General features: G+C 31.4%; 2 protein-coding genes across 2 annotated transcripts; both read right to left on the bottom strand.

Annotated features, from left to right (window-relative positions):
* Positions 1–17,400: 17,400 nt before the first annotated feature.
* On the bottom strand, positions 17,401–18,761 carry LOC115713273 (uncharacterized). Its single transcript, XM_030641754.2, has 3 exons — positions 18,234–18,761; positions 17,912–18,143; positions 17,401–17,834 (listed from the first exon to the last, which is right to left on the bottom strand). The coding sequence occupies exons 1-3, from the start codon at positions 18,759–18,761 to the stop codon at positions 17,401–17,403; spliced, it is 1,194 nt and encodes a 397-aa protein (XP_030497614.2).
* A 162-nt stretch (positions 18,762–18,923) lies between these two features.
* LOC115713274 (L10-interacting MYB domain-containing protein-like) lies at positions 18,924–19,893 on the bottom strand. The gene is made up of 2 exons (XM_030641755.2): positions 19,564–19,893; positions 18,924–19,466 (listed from the first exon to the last, which is right to left on the bottom strand). Exons 1-2 carry the CDS (start codon positions 19,891–19,893, stop codon positions 18,924–18,926), a joined length of 873 nt encoding a protein of 290 aa, XP_030497615.2.
* Positions 19,894–21,754: the final 1,861 nt, after the last annotated feature.

Genomic DNA, 21,754 nt, shown 5'->3' with positions numbered 1-21,754 from the left:
TTTTCCACAAAATTGAAAAAATATCTAATTTAAGTTGTTTTAGAAGAATCTAAAAGATCAACTTAAATATCTTTCAAATTAGATTTAATTAAATTTAAAATTAAGTTATAACCACTTAATTTGAAAATATTCCTTTATAAGTTAATATTTGAAAAAATATCAACTTAAAAAAATATATCTAAAGAATCTTAATAACCAATTCCTAAAATTCCTCAACTTAATTTTGAAATTTTAAATCCAAAAGATATTCATATTTAAGCTGATTAGTTAGTGATAACTAATTTTCAACTGAAATAGGAATATTTAATGAAAAATTTAAATTGAGCTTCCGAAAGAATCTAGATGGTTATAATTCTATATTTAATTAAATACAAGAAAATACATATAGTTTAGCTTAGAATAACATTCTTTAAACTATAGTTTTCTTAAATTAATTTCAAAATAAATGAAATTAATTATGTTGCTAATCAATTTTATTAGGTTAAACTAATTTAATTAACCTAGTATAGTTATCCAAATCAGGCAAATGGGCCTTCACAATTGGGGTGGTTCATTTGAGGGGGTGCTGGATTCAGTATGTCGTACCCACTTCTATGGCTCCCAACTCTCACACAAGGCCCAAAAGAGAGGAATTTAACCTTAAAATGAACAACTGTTATTAATTGAATAGGCCCAAAAAAACTAAATGGGCCTAAATAAAATCTATCAAGAACTATGATATTTTATTTAGCAACAACAACCTATATGCATCTATAACAAAATTAAACATATAGGCTCACACAGGCACACAATTTGGATGGATCCTATCATGTTGCTAGGTCATACACAGATGAAATAAGATTGTGAAAATTACCTTTTACAAATTATTTACTTGACCAAGGGAGCCATGAGTTAAAATCAGATCATTGGATCTGTCAACAAGTTAACCATGGCTATTTGCAGTCAAGCAATAATAGGTTTTAAAAACTTACAAACAAGCTAAAACACATACTCATGCAACAAGGTTAGCTGGATAGTTGGATGTAGGATTTATTTAATTCTAAATAATTAAATTTCGAAAAAATAATTAAAAAAAATTATTTTCGAAAAAATAATAAAATAATAAAATTTATACATATTTTCGAAATTAATAAAATAATCTTTAAAATTAAACCTACAATTTTAAAAAATTAGGTTTCAACTAACCTAAATATCATTTCAAAATTTGCTAACTACTTTTAAAAATTTAATGTTATTTTATAAATTAAATATTCAATAAAAATAAAAAAGATAAATAAATATTTTTTTAGATTTTATGATATAATTTAAATAAATAAAATAACAAAATTTAAAAGTTAGCAAAATATCTTACTTCTATTTAAAATTACATGATTATAGTTATCTTATTTTAAATTTAAATAATGTCAAATTATTTAAAAAAAAATATTTAATTTAAAATTTAAGATCTAACCTTAAATTTAAAAATAAGATAAGATATAATCAAATTTAAAAATAAGATAGATAATTAAGCAAAAAAAGATAGATATTTACTATTTTCAAATTCAAATTACACTAATATCCATGAATTAATTTAAAAAAAAAAATTAATTAATTTAATTATGATATTTAGAATTGTATTAGGAATAGTAAATGTCTAAATATAAAACTACACAAAAAATCAGAAGTTAAATCCATGAAATAGCATGAAAAATCGAAGAAAAACGAAAAAAAAAATGTGAGTTGTACGGACAGTATGCATTGCATACTGTCCATGGGCGCGAATGGGAGTGCTTGGGCGAGGAAACACGGCGCAGCAAGGGTGCTGCATGATTTCCGCGCGCGCGTGGTGCAGTGACACCATCCCAATATTTTTCGAAACTTCAAAAAATCATAACTAATTCAAATTAAATCGAAATTGAGTTCTGTAAAAAAGTAACTTGCTTAAGTTTTTCCATACTATCCAATAAAAATAATTCAAGAAATAGATATTCAATTATTTTTTACGAAAATTCACAAACATCAATCAATCATCAAACAACACTCAAAACAACATGATACCATCCAAAACACAAACAAATCGTTTTAAGTCCAAATTTCTTGCAAGCAAATCAATTACCATGGCTCTGAGGCCAGTTGTTGGAAATTATTTTACCATGATCTTAGATCTACTCACAAGTATGTTGATTAACACCCTAAATATGAACTTCAAAAACAATTACGAAATAAACACATATAAACTATTAGAAACCTTACATTGGGTGCAGCGTAATAATATGACTCCTTCCGTTCAGATCTCTAACCCTTGTATCCTTTCTGTCGCAGAGTATTATCAAGATCTGAACCTGGATCTCTTTCTCTCATTCTTTAGTGCTGAAACTCCTTCTTGTTGAATGTTTTTCTTCACGATCTTCCTCACTATGATTGAGGTATCACTTGCTTTGTGTGGGCACTACTCTAACACTAAGTGGTTCAAAATTTATAATGAAGAAGAGAGAGAAGAAGGTGGCGGCTAGGTATAGAGAGAGAAGGCTCAAGTTTTTCTCCGAAGGAAAAAGTAGAAAGTTAAGTGTAAATTTCCTGAAACCTTCACTATCTATTTATAGCATTCCACTAGGGTTAGATTTGAATTATTTGGCATTAAAATAATGAAAATATCAGATGAAAAACCCTATAAAAGTGGCCGGCCCTAAGCAATATGGATTTGGGCCTCACTTTTTGCAATTTTGCAGTTTTATCATTTCTGCATCTCATTTTCTCAAAAACGCCAATTTTCAAATTCAACCATTTATATGCCAATTCTAACTATTTAATAACTATAAATAATTATTAAATAATATTGTCATTTATCATATTTATTAATTGAACCATACAAAGTATCATAATTAACAAATATGCCCCTAAAACTCTTTCTTTACAATTTCGCCCTTACTTAGTGAAAAATTCACAAATAGACATAGTCTAATTTGAGAATTATAATTGATTAATCAAAACCAATTATATGAGTCTTACAAGCAATATTATCTCAACTAGTGGGGGGACAATGGGTCTATATAATCGAGCTTCCAATAAGCAGATCAAGAATTTATAACCTAAATTCACTGACTTATTAATTCTTCGTTGAATCCACACATAGAACTTAGATATGCACTCTTAGTATATAGAATGCTCTATATGTTCCACCATATAGACACATCATTAGTTATCCATTATTATAATCCTAATTTGATCAATGATCCTCTATATGAATGATCTACACTGTAAAGGGATTAGATTACCGTTACACCCTACAATGTATTTTATCCTTAAAACACTTAACCCCGTATAAATGATATTTTAGCTTATGTGAAATGAGTACTCCACCATTTATTTTCCTTTGGTCAAGCTCGAAGGAGATCATCCTTTACTTACTATTCGCCAGATAGAAGCTATAGATTCCATGTTTATGTTAGCGCTCCCACTCAATTGCACTACCGTGTTCCCAAAATGTACATATCACCCTAACCCAAAAGTATGCTTAACTAACAAATCAAAGAACACGAATAGCCTCTTCAGATTGAGCCTAATCATAACAGGATTAAGATCATTTGATCTAAGATCAACTAGGCGATATTGACTTGAATAGATATTACGGTAAGTTTAATAAATCTAAGTCAAAGTTCAATATCGGTCCCTTCCGATGCATACTCCATGCACCCAACCTGAGCCTTACTTTAACCAATGCTTTGGAAAGAACATAGCATTTCTCCAAATGCAAGTAAACTCTGTTGTAGATTATCATATCAGTAAAACCTTGTGTCTGATAAATCTAGGAAACTTTATTCACATAGTCATGTTTACTTTCCAAAGTGTTGACAACACAATAAACAGGATCAACTATGTGAAAAGGGTTTCAGATGAATTCAAACATTATGTACATATAATCATGAAATAAATCATGTGAACCATGCAACATTAAATGTTATTTCTGATCTATATTAATAAGTAAATCTGATTATATTAAAATGAGTTTTATTTAGGGCATAAAACCCAACACTTTAGTGGTAGTTCTCTCAGTTATTTTGACTGAGGGAGTGGGATCATCCTCTTCTTGAGTGGAAGAGGACGGAACATTAGAAGGAGTTATATCTGAAAGCATTTCCTCTAACACAACTTTACTTTTCGGTTTGTAGTCTTTAATATAGTTTTCTTCAAGGAAAGTGGCATTTGTAGAGACAAACACTTTGTTATCCTTGTAAATATAAAATAGTCCACCCCTAGTCTCTTTAGAATTTCCGACAAACATGCAAACTTCAGTTTGCGATTCCAGTATGCCTTCTTTCTTTCTCAAGACATGAGCAGGGCAACCCAAAATCCTATAATGGCGTAAACTAGGTGTACGACCATTCCATAGTTCGACGAGTGTCTTAGGAACTGCTTTAGATGGAACAACATTTAGAATGTCGTTTGCCATCTGTATAGCATATCCTCAGATGGACGTAGACAGAGATGAATAACTCAGCATAAACCTAACCATTTCCAAAAGAGTGCGATTTCTTCTCTCTGCTACTCCATTTTCCTGTGGAGTGCTAGGGGCAGTATATTGGGATTTGATTCGCAGTTCAATTAAATGATCTTTGAACTGCATATCCATATACTCTCCACCCCTATCAGTTCGCAAGACCTTTAATGTTTTACCTAATTGGTTTTGAGCCAAAGCATGAAATTCCTAAAACTTTTCAAACGTTTCAGATTTCTTTTGCATTAGGTAAATGAAACTATATCTAGAGAAATCGTCAATGAAAGTGACGAAATACTCATAACCTCCTCGGGCTTGACATTCAGGGGTCCGCAGACATTTGAATGTACTAACCCTAGGGGTTGTATGGCACGCTCTCCCTTTGCAGAGAAAGAACGTTTGGTCATTTTTCTTTCAAGGCAAGACTCGCATACAAGTAATTCACCTAAGACGACATTTTTTCAATAAACCGTCTTTGGTAAGCCTATTGAGTCTATCATAGCCTATGTGACCTAAACGTAAATGCCATAGATAAGTTTGTTCATCATTATCAATCTCTTTTCTTTTAAGGTTTCTAGGTCTAGCAACATTGAAAAGTTCATTGTTTAGTTGAAGTACTTGGTTTTGAGCCAAAGCATGAAATTCCTAAAACTTTTCAAACGTATCAGATTTCTTTTGCATTAGGTAAATGAAACTATATCTAGAGAAATCGTCAATGAAAGTGACGAAATACTCATAACCTCCTCGGGCTTGACATTCAGGGGTCCACAGACATTTGAATGTACTAACCCTAGGGGTTGTATGGCACGCTCTCCCTTTGCAGAGAAAGAATGTTTGGTCATTTTTCCTTCAGGGCAAGACTCGCATACAAGTAATTCACCTAAGACGACATTTTTCAATGAACCGTCTTTGGTTAGCCTATTGAGTCTATCATAGCCTATGTGACCTAAACGTAAATGCCATAGATAAGTTTGTTCATCATTATCAATCTCTTTTCTTTTAAGGTTTCTAGGTCTAGCAACATTGAAAAGTTCATTGTTTAGTTGAAGTACTTGAAGAGTACAAGACAATTCGTGTTAGTCTACAAGGGTGGTGCTTTATATCCCGTAGGCTATACCGATTCAGATTTCCAGGCATGTCTTTATGATAGAAAATCCACATCTGGGATGGTGTTTACTCTTGGGGGTGGAGCAGTGGTTTGGAGAAGTGCTAAACAAACCGCGATTTCAGACTCTACCATGGAGGAAGAATATATAGCTGCTGCAGAGGCTGCAAAGGAACTTGTATGGCTAAGAAAGTTCTTCACAGGACTTGGTGACGTCCCTAGAATGGAAAAACCATTGGTATTGCTTTGTAATAACACTGGAGCTATAGCCAACAGTAAGGAGCCTCGAAGCCACAAGAGAAGCAAGCATATCGAAAGAAAGTATCACATCATCAGAGAATATGTGGCAAGAGGGGATGTACTGGTGGAGAAAGTGGACACAGAGGACAACCTAGCTGATCCATTCACCAAAGTCTTGGGAGGAACTGCATTTGAAAAGCACCGTCAGAATTTATGATTAATTGAAATGTACTGATTAGTTTTATATTAGTGCAAGTGGGAGTTTGTTGGGTTTTATGACCTAAATAAAAGTCTATTTCAATGTAATCTCTATTATTCAATATCAATAAAGAAACAGAAGTATTTTTCATCACTTTGTGTATCATTTGGTTCATGTTATCATTTACTTGTTTATTTGATTTATAAATTCATCCAAACCCTTATCACATTTATGTTCTTGTTTATTGTGTCGTCAGCACAGTGGAAAGTAATCAAGATTATGTGATTAAATATATATTCCTAGATTTATCAGTATACAGGGTTTAACTGATATGTCAATCTACAACATAGTTTACTTGCACCTTGGATAAGTGCTATGTTCTTTCCAGAGCATTGGCTAAAGTAAAGAATGGGTTGGGTGCGTGGAGTATGCATCGGAAGGGACCGATATTGAACTTTGATTCAGATATATTAAACTTACCGTAATATCTATTCAATTCAATATCACCTAGTTGATCCTAGATCAAATGATCTTAATTCTGATATGGTTAGGTTCAATCTCAGGAGTATTACACATGTTCTTTGATTTGTTAGTTAAGCCTACTTTTGGGTCAGGGTGATACGTACATTTTGGGAAGATGGTAGTGCAATTGAGTGGGAGCGCTAAACATAGATATGGAATCTATAGCTTCTATCTAGAAAATAGAAGTGAAATGTTGATTTCCTTCGAGCTTGGCTAAACAGAGAAAAATGGTTGAGTACTCATTTTAGTTCGCTAAAATATCATTTATATGGGGCTAAGTGTTTTATGGATAAAATACATTGAAGGGTGTAACGGTAAATTAATCCCTATACTATGTAGATCATCTATAGAGGATCATTGATTATTGGGATTATAACGATGGATAATTGATAGCGTATCTATATGGTGGAACATATAGAGCGTTCTATATAGCTGAGAGTGCAATTCCAAGTTCTATGCGTGGATGCAACAAGGAATTAATAAGTCAGTGAATTTACCTAGTAAATTCTTGGTCTGCTTATTGGGAGCTCGGATATATAGGCCCATGGTCCCCATACTAGTTGAGATAATACTACTTGTAAGACTCAGTTAATTGATTTTGATTAATCAATTATAATTCTAAAATTAGACTATGTCTAGTTTGTGAATTTTCACTAAGCAGGGGCTAAATTGTGAAGAAAGAGTTTCTAGGGTTTATTTGTTAATTAAGAGACTTTGGTTAGTCTAATTAATAAATATATTAAATGACAATATTTTTTAATAATAAATCTTTAGTTATTAAATAGTTGGAATTTGCATTTAAATGGTTAAATTGGAAAATTGGCGTTTTTGAGAAAATGAGATTGAAAAATGACAAAATGGCAAAATTGTAAAGTGGGGCCCATTATCCTATCATGGTCGGCCACTATGTGCATATTTTATCATTTATTTTTTTCATTATTTTAATGCCAAATAATTATAACCTAACCCTAGGTGGTTGACTATAAATAGGTAGTGATGGCTTCAAGAAAAAAGATGATGCATCTTATTCCTTCAGAGAAAAATGAGTGCCTTCTTCCTCAACCTAGCCGCCACCCTCTCTTCCTCTTCTTCACTACTGAAACTGAACCCTTGAGTGATAGAGTGAGTGCCCACACACATCAAGTAGTACCTCAATCATAGTGTGGAAGATTGTGAAGAATCTAGATTCAAGAGACATTCGGGCTCAGATCTTGGTGATACTCTGTGACAAAAAGGATACAAGGGTTAGAGATATGAGTGGAAGGAGACATTAAATTTTTAGTTATTAAATAGTTGGAATTGGCATCTATTGGTTAAATTTGAAAATTGGTGTTTTTGAGAAAATGAGATGGAAAAATGACAAAATGGTAAAATTGCAAAGTGGGGCCCATTATCCTATCATGGTCGGCCACTATGTTCATATTTTGTCATTTATTTTTTTTCATTATTTTAATGCCAAATAATTCTAACCTAAACCTAGGTGGTTGACTATAAATACGTAGTGATGGCTTCAGGAAAAAAGATGATGCATCTTATTCCTTCAGAGAAAACTGAGTGCCTTCCTCCTTAACCTAGCCACCACCCTCTCGTCCTCTTCTTCACTACTGAAACCGAACCCTTGAGTGATAGAGTGAGTACCCACACACATCAAGTGGTACCTCAATGATAGTGTGGAAGATTGTGAAGAATCCAGATTCCAGAGAAGGACGTTCAGGCTGAGATCTTGGTGATACTCTACGACAGAAAGGATACAAGGGTTAGAGATCTTAGTGGAAAGAGACATTAAATTTTTAGTTATTAAATAGTTGGAATTGGCATCCATTGGTTAAATTGGAAAATTGGCGTTTTTGAGAAAATGAGATGGAAAAATGACAAAATGAGAAAATTGCAAAGTGGGGCCCATTATCCTATCACGGTCGGCCACTATGTTCATATTTTATCATTTATTTTTTCATTATTTTAAGCCAAATAATTCTAACCTAAACCTAGGTGGTTGACTATAAATACGTATGATGGCTTCAGGAAAAAAGATGATGCATCTTATTCCTTTAGAGAAAACTGAGCGCCTTCTTCCTTGACCTAGCCGCCACCCTCTCTTCCTCTTCTTCATTACTGAAACCGAACCCTTGAGTGATAGAGTGAGTGCCAACACACATCAAGTGATACCTCAATCATAGTGTGGAAGATTGTAAAGAATCCAGATTCAAGAGAAGGACATTTGGGCTCAGATCTTGGTGATACTCTGCGACAGAAAGGATACAAGGGTTAGAGATCTGAGTGGAAGGAGACATTAAATTCCGCTGCAACCACTGTAAGGTTTCTCATACTTTATATGTGTTTATTTAATATCGTTTTAGAAGTTCATATTTAGGATGTTAAACAACATACTTGTTAGTAAATCTAAGATCTTGGTAAAATAATTCCAACAAAAGTGTCCATTCGACTAAGGAAGCTTGATCTTTGCTGAGAAAGTTGTACAAAGGTTGGTCATCACCTACAAAGGTTGGCCATCACCTATAAAGGCTAGCCAACACTTGCCAAAGCTGGCTGGCAATGCATCAAACTAGCACGAATAACTTATGCAGAGAAATTTTAACGCTTAGCATAAGCTAGTAAACCTGCCTCTAAGTCAAGTGCATGTACACTTAAGCTTCACATAAAGAAAAGTAAATTCAGATACTTACATGTCAAGGCAATAAGAAGATAGCCAGGATGATCATATGTCCATAATAAAAGGCTTTAAGGCTAAACAATAATAGTGTTCAAAAATAGAGCTCCTATAGGCCAAAAGCAAGAACATGAAAGCCTTAAGACCGAATATGAATAAAAAATCGATTCAAATGCATAAGGCCAACGCCCTGTAAGAATTGTATAGCCAGAGAAAAACTGGACAAAGTTCCTAAGGAACCATGTACTTGGTAGTACGTTCCAAGCCAAAAAGCATTGTTCCTTCCAGGGTCCTAGCCATAGACAAAACTCTGGGCAACATTACCCAAGGGTACTTTCCAGATAATTTCATTGTACAAGGCTAAGTATCAGCAAAGTACAGTCTCAAGAGTAATAACTTGGACAAATGTTGAGTCTTAAGTTGAGCATTCGACTATAATATACTCACCATTGATTTTCATATAGAGTTTCTAAGGAAACCCGGTATGATACTAAGGTTGTATATGCCTACAAGGCCATGACAAGATTCTTGTTGAGGTCAAAAAAGGACATAAAACTAGCCACTTCCATGGAACCAAGGCATAGATCACCCAGGGTTCCCAAGCTTTGAGAGGGTCGGCCAAGGTCTCATGACTCAGCCAAGAACTGCCCAGGATCACCAAACTTGGGCATGAAGTAGCTAGCTTCTTAGGGTGAAACCATAGAGTTGGCTAACTCCCATGATTAAATCCTAAGGTCAGCCAGGTCTCAAATAAGACCCCCTAGGGCCGGCCAAGGTTAGTTTTGGATCAAATTGTGTGTTTTTCAAAACTCAAACTTGTTCTTCATGACTCAAAGAGTCAAGAAACACAACGAAGGCCAAAATCAAATCTTATTCATCAAGAAATCATACATTATGCATTCTAAAACTATCATGCAGATCAAAATACCAAAAAGATTACAATCTAATGTGAGAATCAAAAAGTTTCTAAAAGCTTGAAACTTATGAATGGAAGGTTCAAAGAAGAGATTTCAAACAATTGAAGATGAGGAATTTATGGAGAGAGAATATCTAAAAACATGCCATGCAAAAAGCCAATACTTGGCTTGACAAGGTTGCTCAACAAAGGCTACTACAAGAAAGATGAGAATGAGGAATTCCCTATCCGACCAGATGTTTGAATAGGGACTTGGGAAGAAAATGTTATTTCAAAATTTGTGTACCTGACATGGCATGTCAACATAATCCAAGACTGAGGACACGTGGAATACAACATTATCAACAACAAGACCAAGTCTATTTACAAGGCATCACAGAACTTTCAAGTAACAAGCAAGAGCAGCTTAGCAAGCTGTCAAGAAGCTGCACAAGCATGTCTAGCCAGGCAAAGGGAGTACATAAGTCGGCCAGGAAGAGCTTGTGTGGCCAGCCAGAGTTTGAGCACAAGTTAGATTCCTAAAAGGTGATTATTAGACCAAGAGAGGGCTCGTTCGAACAAGGAAGCTTGACCTTTGCAAAGAAAGTTGTACAAAGGCTGGCCATCATCTACAAAAGGTGGCCATCACTTTCAAAGGCTAGCCAATACCTACAAAGGCTGGTCATCCCCTACAAAGGTTGGCCATCACCTAAAAAAGTTGGCCATCACCTACAAAGGTTGGCCATCACCTACAAAGGCTGACCAACACTTGTTAGGGTTGGCAGGCACTCGATGTATAGCCTCTAGGCTGGCAGGCACTTGATGTGCAATTTGCAGACCCTAGCAGGCACATGGCCATCCAGACCCTGGCAGGAACATGGCCAGCTAGACCCTAGCAGGAACATGGCCGGCCAGCCTTTTCCTAGCAAGCCTTTGGTGTGTAGCCTTCATCTGTGGACATTAAGCTAAGTGGTAGTTTTGACCTTAACAACCCACAAAAATAGGAGAAAAATATTAGCAACTTCCTTATTTTCGAGGGATAATTATCCTGTTTATTATTTATTATTTCATTATGTAAATAAGGCTTTATCTTCCTATTTTTAAGGGATATTAGTGGCTAATCTTCATGTAAGATCTACTATATAAAGAGCATTAGTCTAACCCTGATGGACTAAGTCTCTAGCGCCCTAAAACCTCTTAAGCTCTAAGTGTGAAACCTTAACTCTCCCTCTCCCTCTCTTTTCTGCATGCCTAAGGCTCTCTCTGTCTCTCACTTGAGATTTTCTAACTTTGGTTCTCACATTGTAATCTTAGGAGAGCCTCTTTAGATCCCACTACTATTGTGATCTAAGTGATATTATCTCTGGTATCAATACAACCAAAAGGGGAGTAGGTCATTACCCGCTAACTCAGGAGGCTAAACTTCTATAATATCTAGTGTCTATTTTACTTTATTATTCTTATTGTGTAACACATGGCAAGCATCAGTATTAAATACGACTCCACTGTCGGTTGGCCAAATTTGAGGTTAACAATGGGGAAATTAATACATGTAGTACATACGTCCAAATTCATTTGCTCAATATTTAAAGCATAAAATTATTGTGCCTTGATTTCTAAAACCTATAAGATTGATTACTAGCTGTCTATACAGGTACTACAATAAATCGAAGTCAAACCATCAAATTTCTTCTTCCAAACCATAAAAATGCATATGTGTACATACACAAATACAAATATACACATTAACAAAAGAAAAGGCTTTACTGTTGATGTTGTTGAAGCTCCAAAAGGGACTAAGCATTTGAACGAAGTTGATGCCATTCTTAAGACAAGCTTCTTCGACGAGCGGCGTGCCGAGTCCATCATAGTAGGATTGATCTTGTCCAATAGCATTTGGCCAAGTGGCGTGTTCGCCAGATCCACCATTTTCTTATTTAAATTGCCTTAATTCGAAAAAAGTGTTGAATCTTTTCTGTTGTGATTCGATAGCCAAATTGAGTTACTTAGTGAGTCGAATCGATTCGTTGCATGAGTCACTCAGGATTTGGCTCCCTCAAATCTCTGACTATGCCAATGGCAGATGGTTTGGAGAGGAAGAGCCTGTTCAAGCGATGGCAGAATGTCAAAGGAAATTGAATTCTAGCATCACTCGAAGGCAAAAGAATTCTGGATTATTTGGGAATACAAAAAGATATTACAAAAATGTGGCAAAATAAAACATAAAAAAAATAAATATTGTAAAATGTCCATAGCCCAAATAAATTAAAAAAATGTCGTAAATTTATGAACACTTAAAATATTAGGATTTTTACAATAATACTGAATTTTGAGAAAAAAGTTTATAATTTTACTGTCACACAATTTTTTTTTACAAAAATACTGTCTTTTTACAAAAAATACTGTAAAACAACAAAATAGAACAATTAAAACAACAAACAACTAAAAAACCAATTGTGGAACAACAGTGAATACTTAACATAGTACATAGTATTTTTGAAAAAAAATTTGTCCCACAATAAAATAGTAAAAAAGTTGAAAATTTCAGTATGTGGTGAAAAAACCTCTAAAATATTAATTCCCGTTTAATTTCTACTTTTAGTATTCTCTTTATAATTAATGAAATAGCCCTGTCCACGTGTGTATGAAAAGTAAACTCATTTAAATAATAGGGTTGACATGCGAAATGATCTTAACTTTAAAAATTACGTTAGTCACTACAAAAAAATCTTACTTTAAGTCACATTAAAACTTTTGATTAAAAGTGAAAAAATTGTGACTAATTATAAATTATTATTCCTACGTTGTGACTAAAAAGTCTGTGGCTAAAAGTATTAGTCACAAAAATCACAATTTATTGTGACTAAATGTGTTTTTAATCACAATACTTATTGTGACTAAAATTAAATTAGTGACAACTTGTATCTAAATACAATGTTTAGTCACAAAGAATTTTTTTATTGTGACTAAAAGTCACATTAAGTCCCAAATTTTTTTTGTTGTGACTAAAAGATTATCACTAAAGATGATTTTTTATATAGTGAGTAAATGTTCCTTTTTAAAAAAATTAAAAAAAAGGGGGTCAAATATAATAAATTAGCTGATAAAAATTACAAAAATACATTTACTAAATATTTTTTTAAAAAAATATATATATATATAATAATTAAATTAAGTTATATAATTTTTTTAATATTTCATATTATTATATTGTAACAAAAACGAATAAATATATTAGATCATTATATATATATTGTTGGGTTTTAGGCCCTAAATAAAACTCATTTCAATATAATCAGATTTATTTATTAATATAGATCAGAAATAACATTTAATGTTGCATGGTTCACATGATTTATTTCATGATTATATGTACATAATGTATAAATTCATCTGAAACCCTTTTCATATACTTGATCCTGTTTATTGTGCCGTCAACACATTGGAAAGTAAACATGACTATGTGAATAAAGTTTCTTAGATTTATCAGACACAGGGTTTTACTGATATGATAATCTACAACAAGAGTTTACTTGTATTTGGAGAAATACTATATTCTTTCCAGAACATTGGTTAAAGTAAATCTCAGGTTGGATGCATGGAGTATGCATCGGAAGGGACCGATATTGAACTTTGACTTAGATTTATTAAACTTACTGTAATATCTATTCAAGTCAATATCGCCTAGTTGATCCTAGATCAAATGTTCTTAATCCTGTTATGATTAGGCTCAATCTTGAAAGGCTATTCGTGTTCTTTGATTTGTTAGTTAAGCCTACTTTTAGGTCAGGGTGATACGTACATTTTGGGAACACGGTAGTGCAATTGAGTGGGAGCGCTAGCATAAACATGGAATCTATAGCTTCTATCTGGTGAATAGTAAGCAAAGGATGATCTCCTTCGAGCTTGACCAAACGAACATAAATGGTGGAGTACTCATTTCACATAAGCTGAAATATCATTTATACGGGGTCAAGTGTTTTAAGGATAAAATACATTGTAGGGTGTAACGGTAATCTAATCCCTTTACAGTGTAGATCATCAATATAGAGGATCATTGATCACATTAGGATTATAACAATGGATAACTAATGATGCATCTATATGGTGGAACATATAGAGCATTCTATATACTGAGAGTGCAATTCTAAGTTATATGCGTGGATTCAACGAATAATTAATAAGTTAGTGAATTTTAGTGCTAAATTCTTGATCTACTTATTGGAAGCTCGGTTATATAGATCCATGGTCCCCGCACTAGTTGAGATAATATTGCTTGTAAGACTCATATAATTTTTTTTGATTAATCAATTATAATTCTCAAATTAGACTATGTCTATTTGTGAATTTTTTCACTAAGTAAGGGCGAAATTGTAAAGAAAGAGTTAATAGGGGCATATTTGTTAATTATTATATTTTGTATGGTTCAATTAATAAATATGATAAATGAAAATATTATTTAATAATTATTTATAGTTATTAAATAGTTAGAATTGGCATTTAAATGGTTGAATTAGAAAATTGGCGTTTTTGAGAAAATCAGATGCAGAAAAGATAAAACTGCAAAATTGCAAAAAGTGAGGCCCAAATCCACTAGTATAGGGCCAACCACTTTTATAGGAATTTACCTATGATATTTTTATTATTTTAATGACAAATAATTCAAACCTAACCCTAGTGGAATGCTATAAATATATAGTGAAGGCTTCAGGAAAATCACACTTTTCTTCTGACACTTCTGAATCAGAAAAACTTGAGCCTTCTCTCTCCCTATCTGGCCGACCACTCCCTCTCTCTTTCTTCCCTCTCAAATTTCGAAATTCTTAGTGTATGAGTAGTGCCCACACACAGCAAGTGATACCTCAATCATAGTGAGGAAGATCGTGAAGAAAGACTTTCAGCAAAGGAGTTTCAGCATCAAAGATTCAGAGAAAGAGATCCAGGTTCAGATATTAATTATGCTCTGTTACAGAAAGGAATCAAGGGCTGGATATCTGAATGGAAGGAGTCATATTATTCCGCTGCACCCAATGTAAGGTTTCCTAAACTTTATACGTGTTTATTTCATCGTTTTAGAAAGTTCATATTTAGGGTGTTAATAAACATACTTGTGAGTAGATCTAAGATCCTGGTAAAATAATTCCAACAACTGGTATCAGAGCCATGGTAATTGATTTACTTGCAAGAAATTTGGACTTTAAAACGATTGTTTGATGTTTTGGATGGTATCATGTTGTATTGAGTGTTATTTGATGATTGATTGATGTTTGTGAATTTTTGTGAAAAATAATTGAATATCTGTTTCTGGAATTATTTTTATTAGATAGTATGGAAAAAGTTAAGCAAGTTACTCTTTTACAGAACTCAATTTCAATTTAATTTGAATTAGTTATGATTTTTCGAAGTTTCGAAAAAATCGGGTTGTGTTGCTGCACCACGTGCGCGCGCGGAGAGGCTGCAAGCAGCCCCCTGCGCCTACGTTTCACGCCCACGCAGCCCCAAGTGCGCCCATGGACAGTATGCTTCCGTAAAGCTCACAATTTTTTCGTTTTTCTTCGTTTTTTCATGCTTTTTCATGGAATTAAATTCTGATTTTTTGTGTAGTTTTGTATTTATACTATTACTATTCCTAATTCAATTCTAATTATCATAATGAATTAATTTAATATTTTTTAAATTTAATTCAAGATATTAGTGTAATTTGAATTTAAAAATAGTTAGTATCTATCTTTTTTTTGCTTAATAATCTATCTTATTTTTAAATTTGATTATATCTTATCTTATTTTTAAATTTAAGGTCAGATTTTAAATTTTTAAATTAAATCTTTTCTTAAATAATTTGACCTTATTTAAATTTAAAATAAGATAACTATAATCATGTAATTTTAAATAGATGTAAAATATTTTGCTAACTTTTAAATTTTGTTATTTTATTTATTTAAATTACATTTAAAATCTGAAAAAGATATTCATTTATCTTTTATAATTTTTTATTTAATTTTTATTTATAAAATAACATTTAAATTTTAAAAGTAGTTAGCAAATTTTGAAATGATATTTAGGTTGGTTGAAACCTAATTTTTCAAAATTGTAGGTTTAATTTTAAATTTAAATTTTTTTAAAAATTTTTGAATTTTTTCGAATTTTTTTTATTTAATTAATTATTTTCGAAATTAATTATTTAATTTAAAATTAAATAAATCCTACATCCAACTATCCAGCTAACCTTGTTGCAGGAGTATGTGTTTTAGCTTGTGTGTAAGTTTTCAAAACCTATTATTACTTGATTGCAAATAGCCATGGTTACCTTTCGCCAGATCTAATGATCTGATGGCTCCCTTGGTCAAGTTAATAATTTGTAACAGGTATATTTACAATCTTCTTTCATCTGTCTATGACCTAGCAACATGATAGGACCCATCCAAAGTGTGCCTGTGTGAGCCTATGTGTTTAATTTCATTATAGATGCATATAGGTTGTTGTTGCTAAATAAAATATCATAGTTCTTGATAGATTTTATTTAGGCCCATTTAGTTTTGGGCCTATTCAATTGATAACAGTTGTTCATTTTAAGGTTAAATTCCTCTCTGTTGGGCCTTGTGTGAGAGTTGGGAGTCATAGTAGTGGGTACGACATACTGAACCCAACACCCCCTCACATGAACCACCCCAATTGTGAAGGCCCATTTGCCTGATTTGAATAACTGTACTAGGTTAATTAAACTAGTTTAACCTAATAAAATTGATTAGCAACATAATTAATTTCATTTATTTTGAAATTAATTTAAGAAAAAATATAGTTTAAAGAATTTTTATTCTAAGCTAAACTATATGTATTTTCTTGTATTTAATTAAATATAGAATTATAACCATCTAGATTCTTTCTGAAGTTTAATTTAAATTTTTCATTAAATATTCCTATTTAAGTTGATATTTAGTTATGGGCTTGTTTGGCATAACTTATACTTTTACTTTTAGACACTAGAAGAAGAGAAGTAAAAGTTTAAGCTTTTCATTTAGTGTTTGGATTTCAATTTCAAAAGAACTTCTTTTCTATTTGAAGAGCTTTTATAAGTGTTTGGTAGTAGAATATAAAAGCTCTTACAATATAATATATTTATATATATCAAATTTAATAATAATAATAATAATAATATAATTTCTTTTACTTGTTTTTTAAAAAATAATCTTAAAAAATAAAATAAAAATATATAAACAAAACCAATCTTTAATTTATTACATAATTATCATTTAAAACAATTATTACATAATTTCAAAAATAACACTAATACTCATGTTTATCTCAGCATGAGTTCCGCTGCAATTTTATCACGGACAACTCCCATTTCACTCTCATCTCTTGCTAAGTTGATATTTTGTACATCATCGTCTACAAAATCATTATTTGCTTCATCATAAGACGGAAAGTCCATCTCATTAATAGTCTCCCTCCTAATAAAATTATGTAAAGCCATTGAAGCAGTAACGATAGCTACTTGTTTATCATATCCATAACTTGGCATTCGATGCAAAATTTGCCAACGTGCTTTCCATACACCAAAACAACGCTCAATAACACTACGTAATGATGAATGAGCATGGTTAAATACTTCTTTATAGCCACTAGGTTGACTACCTTGTTGAAATTGAGGAAGATGATATCTTTGCCCTTTATATGGAGCTAAATAACCTTTCATATTTGGATACCCTGCATCAACTAAATAATACTTACCTGCAATAAAATAAATAAAAAATTATTAAATTAAGTTTCAGATCATATTCACATAATTGATAGTGATTACAACATACCATTGGGTGGTTTAGGAAAATTTAGATTTGTATTTCTTAATGCTTCAAGAAATATACGAGTATCATGTGCTGTTCCTTCCCATCCTGCCCACACAAATGTGAACAACATATCAAATCCACATACAGCCATAATATTTTGCGTAGGACAACCCTTTCTTCCAATGTATGGAATTTGTTTATCTACGGGAAGTGAAACTCGAACATGTGTTCCATCTATAGCTCCAATACAATCCTATTATAACAATTTCAAAAAAAAAATAATAAATTTAAAGATTCATAGGTAGTAACATATATATATAAATAAATTGTGTATTCATATTACCTTAAAGTAGGGCCAATATCTTGAATTATTTCGTATATAATACGAGACTTCATCAAAATTTTCAGGTGGTTTGATTTCATCCAAAGCAAGCATACTCATTTTTTCCAATACATTTGTAAATTGTCTACTAACAGTTTCACCTGAATGTTGAAAATGCTCTTGAATCATTCTATTACCTGCTCCATGTCCTAAAATCATCATAAACATACCAACCGACTCTTCTAGTCTCAACCCTTTACTGGACTTTAACCCATAACTTCTCAATCTATCACATAGTTTACAAAAAACATGTTTTTCCATTCGAAACATCTCATGACAACGTCGATCATTTCCATTAAGTATTTCCATCATAAATTTCCAACCAGTGTGAGGTGAATTTCTACATGGCTCCTTAACCAAAAAGTTATTATGGTAATATACTGATGTTCTTGTAACGATAATAACTAGCTCATCAATTTCCATTTCTTCAGTTATAGCTTGTTGTATACATTCTTCATTTATCTCCTCTGTATCTGAATCACTATCCATTCTGCTATAGAATAAATATGTAAATATATAATTCAAATATTTTTGAAATAAAACAAATAATATTATTCAAGAAATCAAATAAACCAAGTTGTTTAAGAAATAAAATAAAATGAACTAAACAAACCACAATATTCAAACAAGTAAAAAGAAATAACATCTAATTTAGAAGTTCAAATCCTGTTCTTTCAGCCATTCAATTTGATATTTAGGCTCCTTCAAAGCAACAAAAATTTCCCTATTTGCTTTCTTCATGAATAAATTAGTACCAACTTTGAATAGAGGGCTCATTGGTTCACAACCTGGAAGTGTAGCTAATTTATCCATCACTTCTTGAACACTACATCCAGGAGGATCGGTACGTATGTATGAGCTCCTATTTTTTATTGCCTCACAAATTTCATCAAGTTGTTTGGACAACTTTGCTGTTGTAGAATTATTTCTTTTTCCCTTCTTAAATTGCTTCTTATTTGGGTCAAGTAAATTCTTCTCTTTTCTTATTTGTTGACACACTCTCTCATGGTCACTTTCCTTTGAATTCTCATCGATCTCTATATCATTATGATCCTCTGTGTATAAAGGAGGAAGTGAACCAGAAGTTGGTGCCCAAGCTCTAGCCCCTGTAGCGGTAACATCTCTAAACAACTCATCCAGTTTGAAAGAATGTTCTAAACCTCTCACTCGAAATTTAGCAGCATCAGGATACTTCTGTTGATTGATTTATTAATCAGAAAACAAAATAATATGATTGTTATATATATATATAAAAAAATTATAATTATAAGAGGTATGTATAAAAACCTACTTGTAACTTTTCCTCCCACCATTCATTAGGAGCATCAACTGTTTGCCTTTGCATGTCCCAACCAAGTCCAGTCTCTCCTCTAAGTAATGAATCCCACAACTGCCACTCCTTTTTAACATTATCCCAATGATTTTTCATTTGTTTTCGATCATAATTTCTACCCGTCTTTAAATTAAATTTTTCAATAAAATTTTTCCAACCTAATTTGCTTAAATGTGATCCATTTCTATTGCCAGCTCTCACTTGTTCTACAGCTAAATCAATCCATTTCTCATGTGTTGTTGAATCCCAAACTGCTTTTGATTTTCCTTGTGTTACCTCAGTTTCCATTCTATTTAAAATAATATGAGAAGTATAAACAAACACACAAAATAATACTATATATTATTCTATTCAAAATGGCATGATCAATCATTTAGAAGAAAAAAAATTTACAATACAATGAATGTAAAATATTAAACAAAGAGGGTAACAATTTAAAAAAAAAATGTAAATATAAAATACCTCAATAATAGAGAGATTTTCATCATCATTGTTGAATAACATGTATATAAAACTTTTATCTCAATCACATTATTTTATGTACATAGCTCAATTAAATTTTATGTATAATTATCATTATGAAAGAAATGTAAGAAATTTTATAATATTTGAGGATTGGATTCTATGTATATAAGCTTGTTAAATTATAGTGTATATGTATTAATTTGATTACATAGTTAATTAATATAAAAAATGTATTTTATTATTTTTATTTTTTAATTTTTTTTTTTAAATTAACGTTTATAATGTTGGATTTGCAAGAGAGTGTTGGTTTGTTACATTAATTAACAAACCATGAGATTATATTGTTTTTAAAAAAGAAAAAAAAAAAATCTAACGTAACAAGAAAGAAAAAAAGAATAAAAAAATTAAAAAATCAATTATTTTCTTACTCACTCTTTAGAAAATTTTCCAAAAAATATCTTCTCTTTTTTTTGAAAAAAAAAATCTAATAATTAATAAAAAAATATAAGATAAATAACTAAAGAAAAGAAAAAAAAATTGATCGTTTGTTGTAATCAAGCCTAAAAGAATTTTTTGTTTTTTATTAATATAAACAAGTTGTAAAAAGCATATATAATTTTCTGCATATATAATTTTTAGGGTAATTTTTTGTATATTTACAACTTTAAAATTTTCTGCATATATAATTTTCTTGGGATAATTTTCTACATATATAATACTAGCAACATTCTGTTTGCCAATTAAAAAGTAAGGGAAAGAATGATAGATGAAATTGGAATGCATTAACTCTTATTTTTGTTTTTTTTTTTTTAAAAACAGACTCAATATCATTCACGCATCATTCAGAATGCAGAAAAAAAATATCAAATTGCAAAAAGTAAATTAATATATTCATGTCATATGTCTAATCGATTAACAAGAATAGAAAAATGAAGGAATACTTACCTTTAATTGTGTTGACAAAGCAATAACTCTATTTTTTTTTTCTTTCTTCAATAAAAATGGCTGCTGTCATTTTTTTGACTGAAGACTATTAGGTTTTCATTATGAGAAGAATATGCAATAATTTGCCGTAATATAACAATCAAGGTGATTTAATTATTTTTTTTTAGAAAAAAAGGGTAAATTAGGTATTATAAAAGATTCATTAAACTAAAAAAAATAGCTTCCCGTGTTTTTTTTAAAAGTCCTTCCTAAAAAAGCTGGTGAGTCATTGCTTCTCTAAAAAGCTCTTTTAAATCAAAAAAGCTCTTCTCATATTTTATCCAAACATATTTAAAAGTAGCTTTGAGACTTCAAAAGCTCTTCTAAAGCCATGCCAAACATGCCCTATGTATAACTAATCAACTTAAATCTGAATATCTTTTGGATTTAAAATTTCAAAATTAAGTTGAGGAATTTTAGGCATTAGTTATTGAGATTCTTTAGATATTTTTTAAGTTAATATCTTTTCGAATATTAACTTAAAATAGAATATTTTAGATATTTTTTAAGCTAATATCTTTTCGAATATTAACTTAAAATGGAATATTTACAAATTAAGTGGTTACAACTTAATTTTTGATATTTAATTAAATTTTAATTTGAAAATATTTAAGTTCTAGATTTTTTCTAATACAACTTAAATTAGATATTTTTTCAAATTTTATGGAAAAGATACTTAGTCAAATAAAATATTTTCTAG

This window comes from Cannabis sativa, chromosome 4, assembly GCF_029168945.1.
Source record: "Cannabis sativa cultivar Pink pepper isolate KNU-18-1 chromosome 4, ASM2916894v1, whole genome shotgun sequence".
NCBI lineage: Eukaryota > Viridiplantae > Streptophyta > Magnoliopsida > Rosales > Cannabaceae > Cannabis > Cannabis sativa.
The sequence above is the reverse complement of the archived record's forward strand: the minus strand, read 5'-3'. Positions and strand labels throughout refer to the sequence as shown.

Bases quoted from the DNA above. Each gene is read 5' to 3' on its own strand.
- LOC115713273 (XM_030641754.2), bottom strand. From the start codon at position 18,761: ATGGATAGTGATTCAGATACAGAGGAGATAAATGAAGAATGTATACAA. The intron at 18,144-18,233 runs GTAATATGAATA...TTGTTATAATAG, and splicing joins GATATTGGCCCTACTTTAAG to GATTGTATTGGAGCTATAGA. The intron at 17,835-17,911 runs GTATGTTGTAAT...ATTTTATTGCAG, and splicing joins TTTTCCTAAACCACCCAATG to GTAAGTATTATTTAGTTGAT.
- LOC115713274 (XM_030641755.2), bottom strand. From the start codon at position 19,893: ATGGAAACTGAGGTAACACAAGGAAAATCAAAAGCAGTTTGGGATTCA. The intron at 19,467-19,563 runs GTAGGTTTTTAT...ATCAATCAACAG, and splicing joins GGTGGGAGGAAAAGTTACAA to AAGTATCCTGATGCTGCTAA.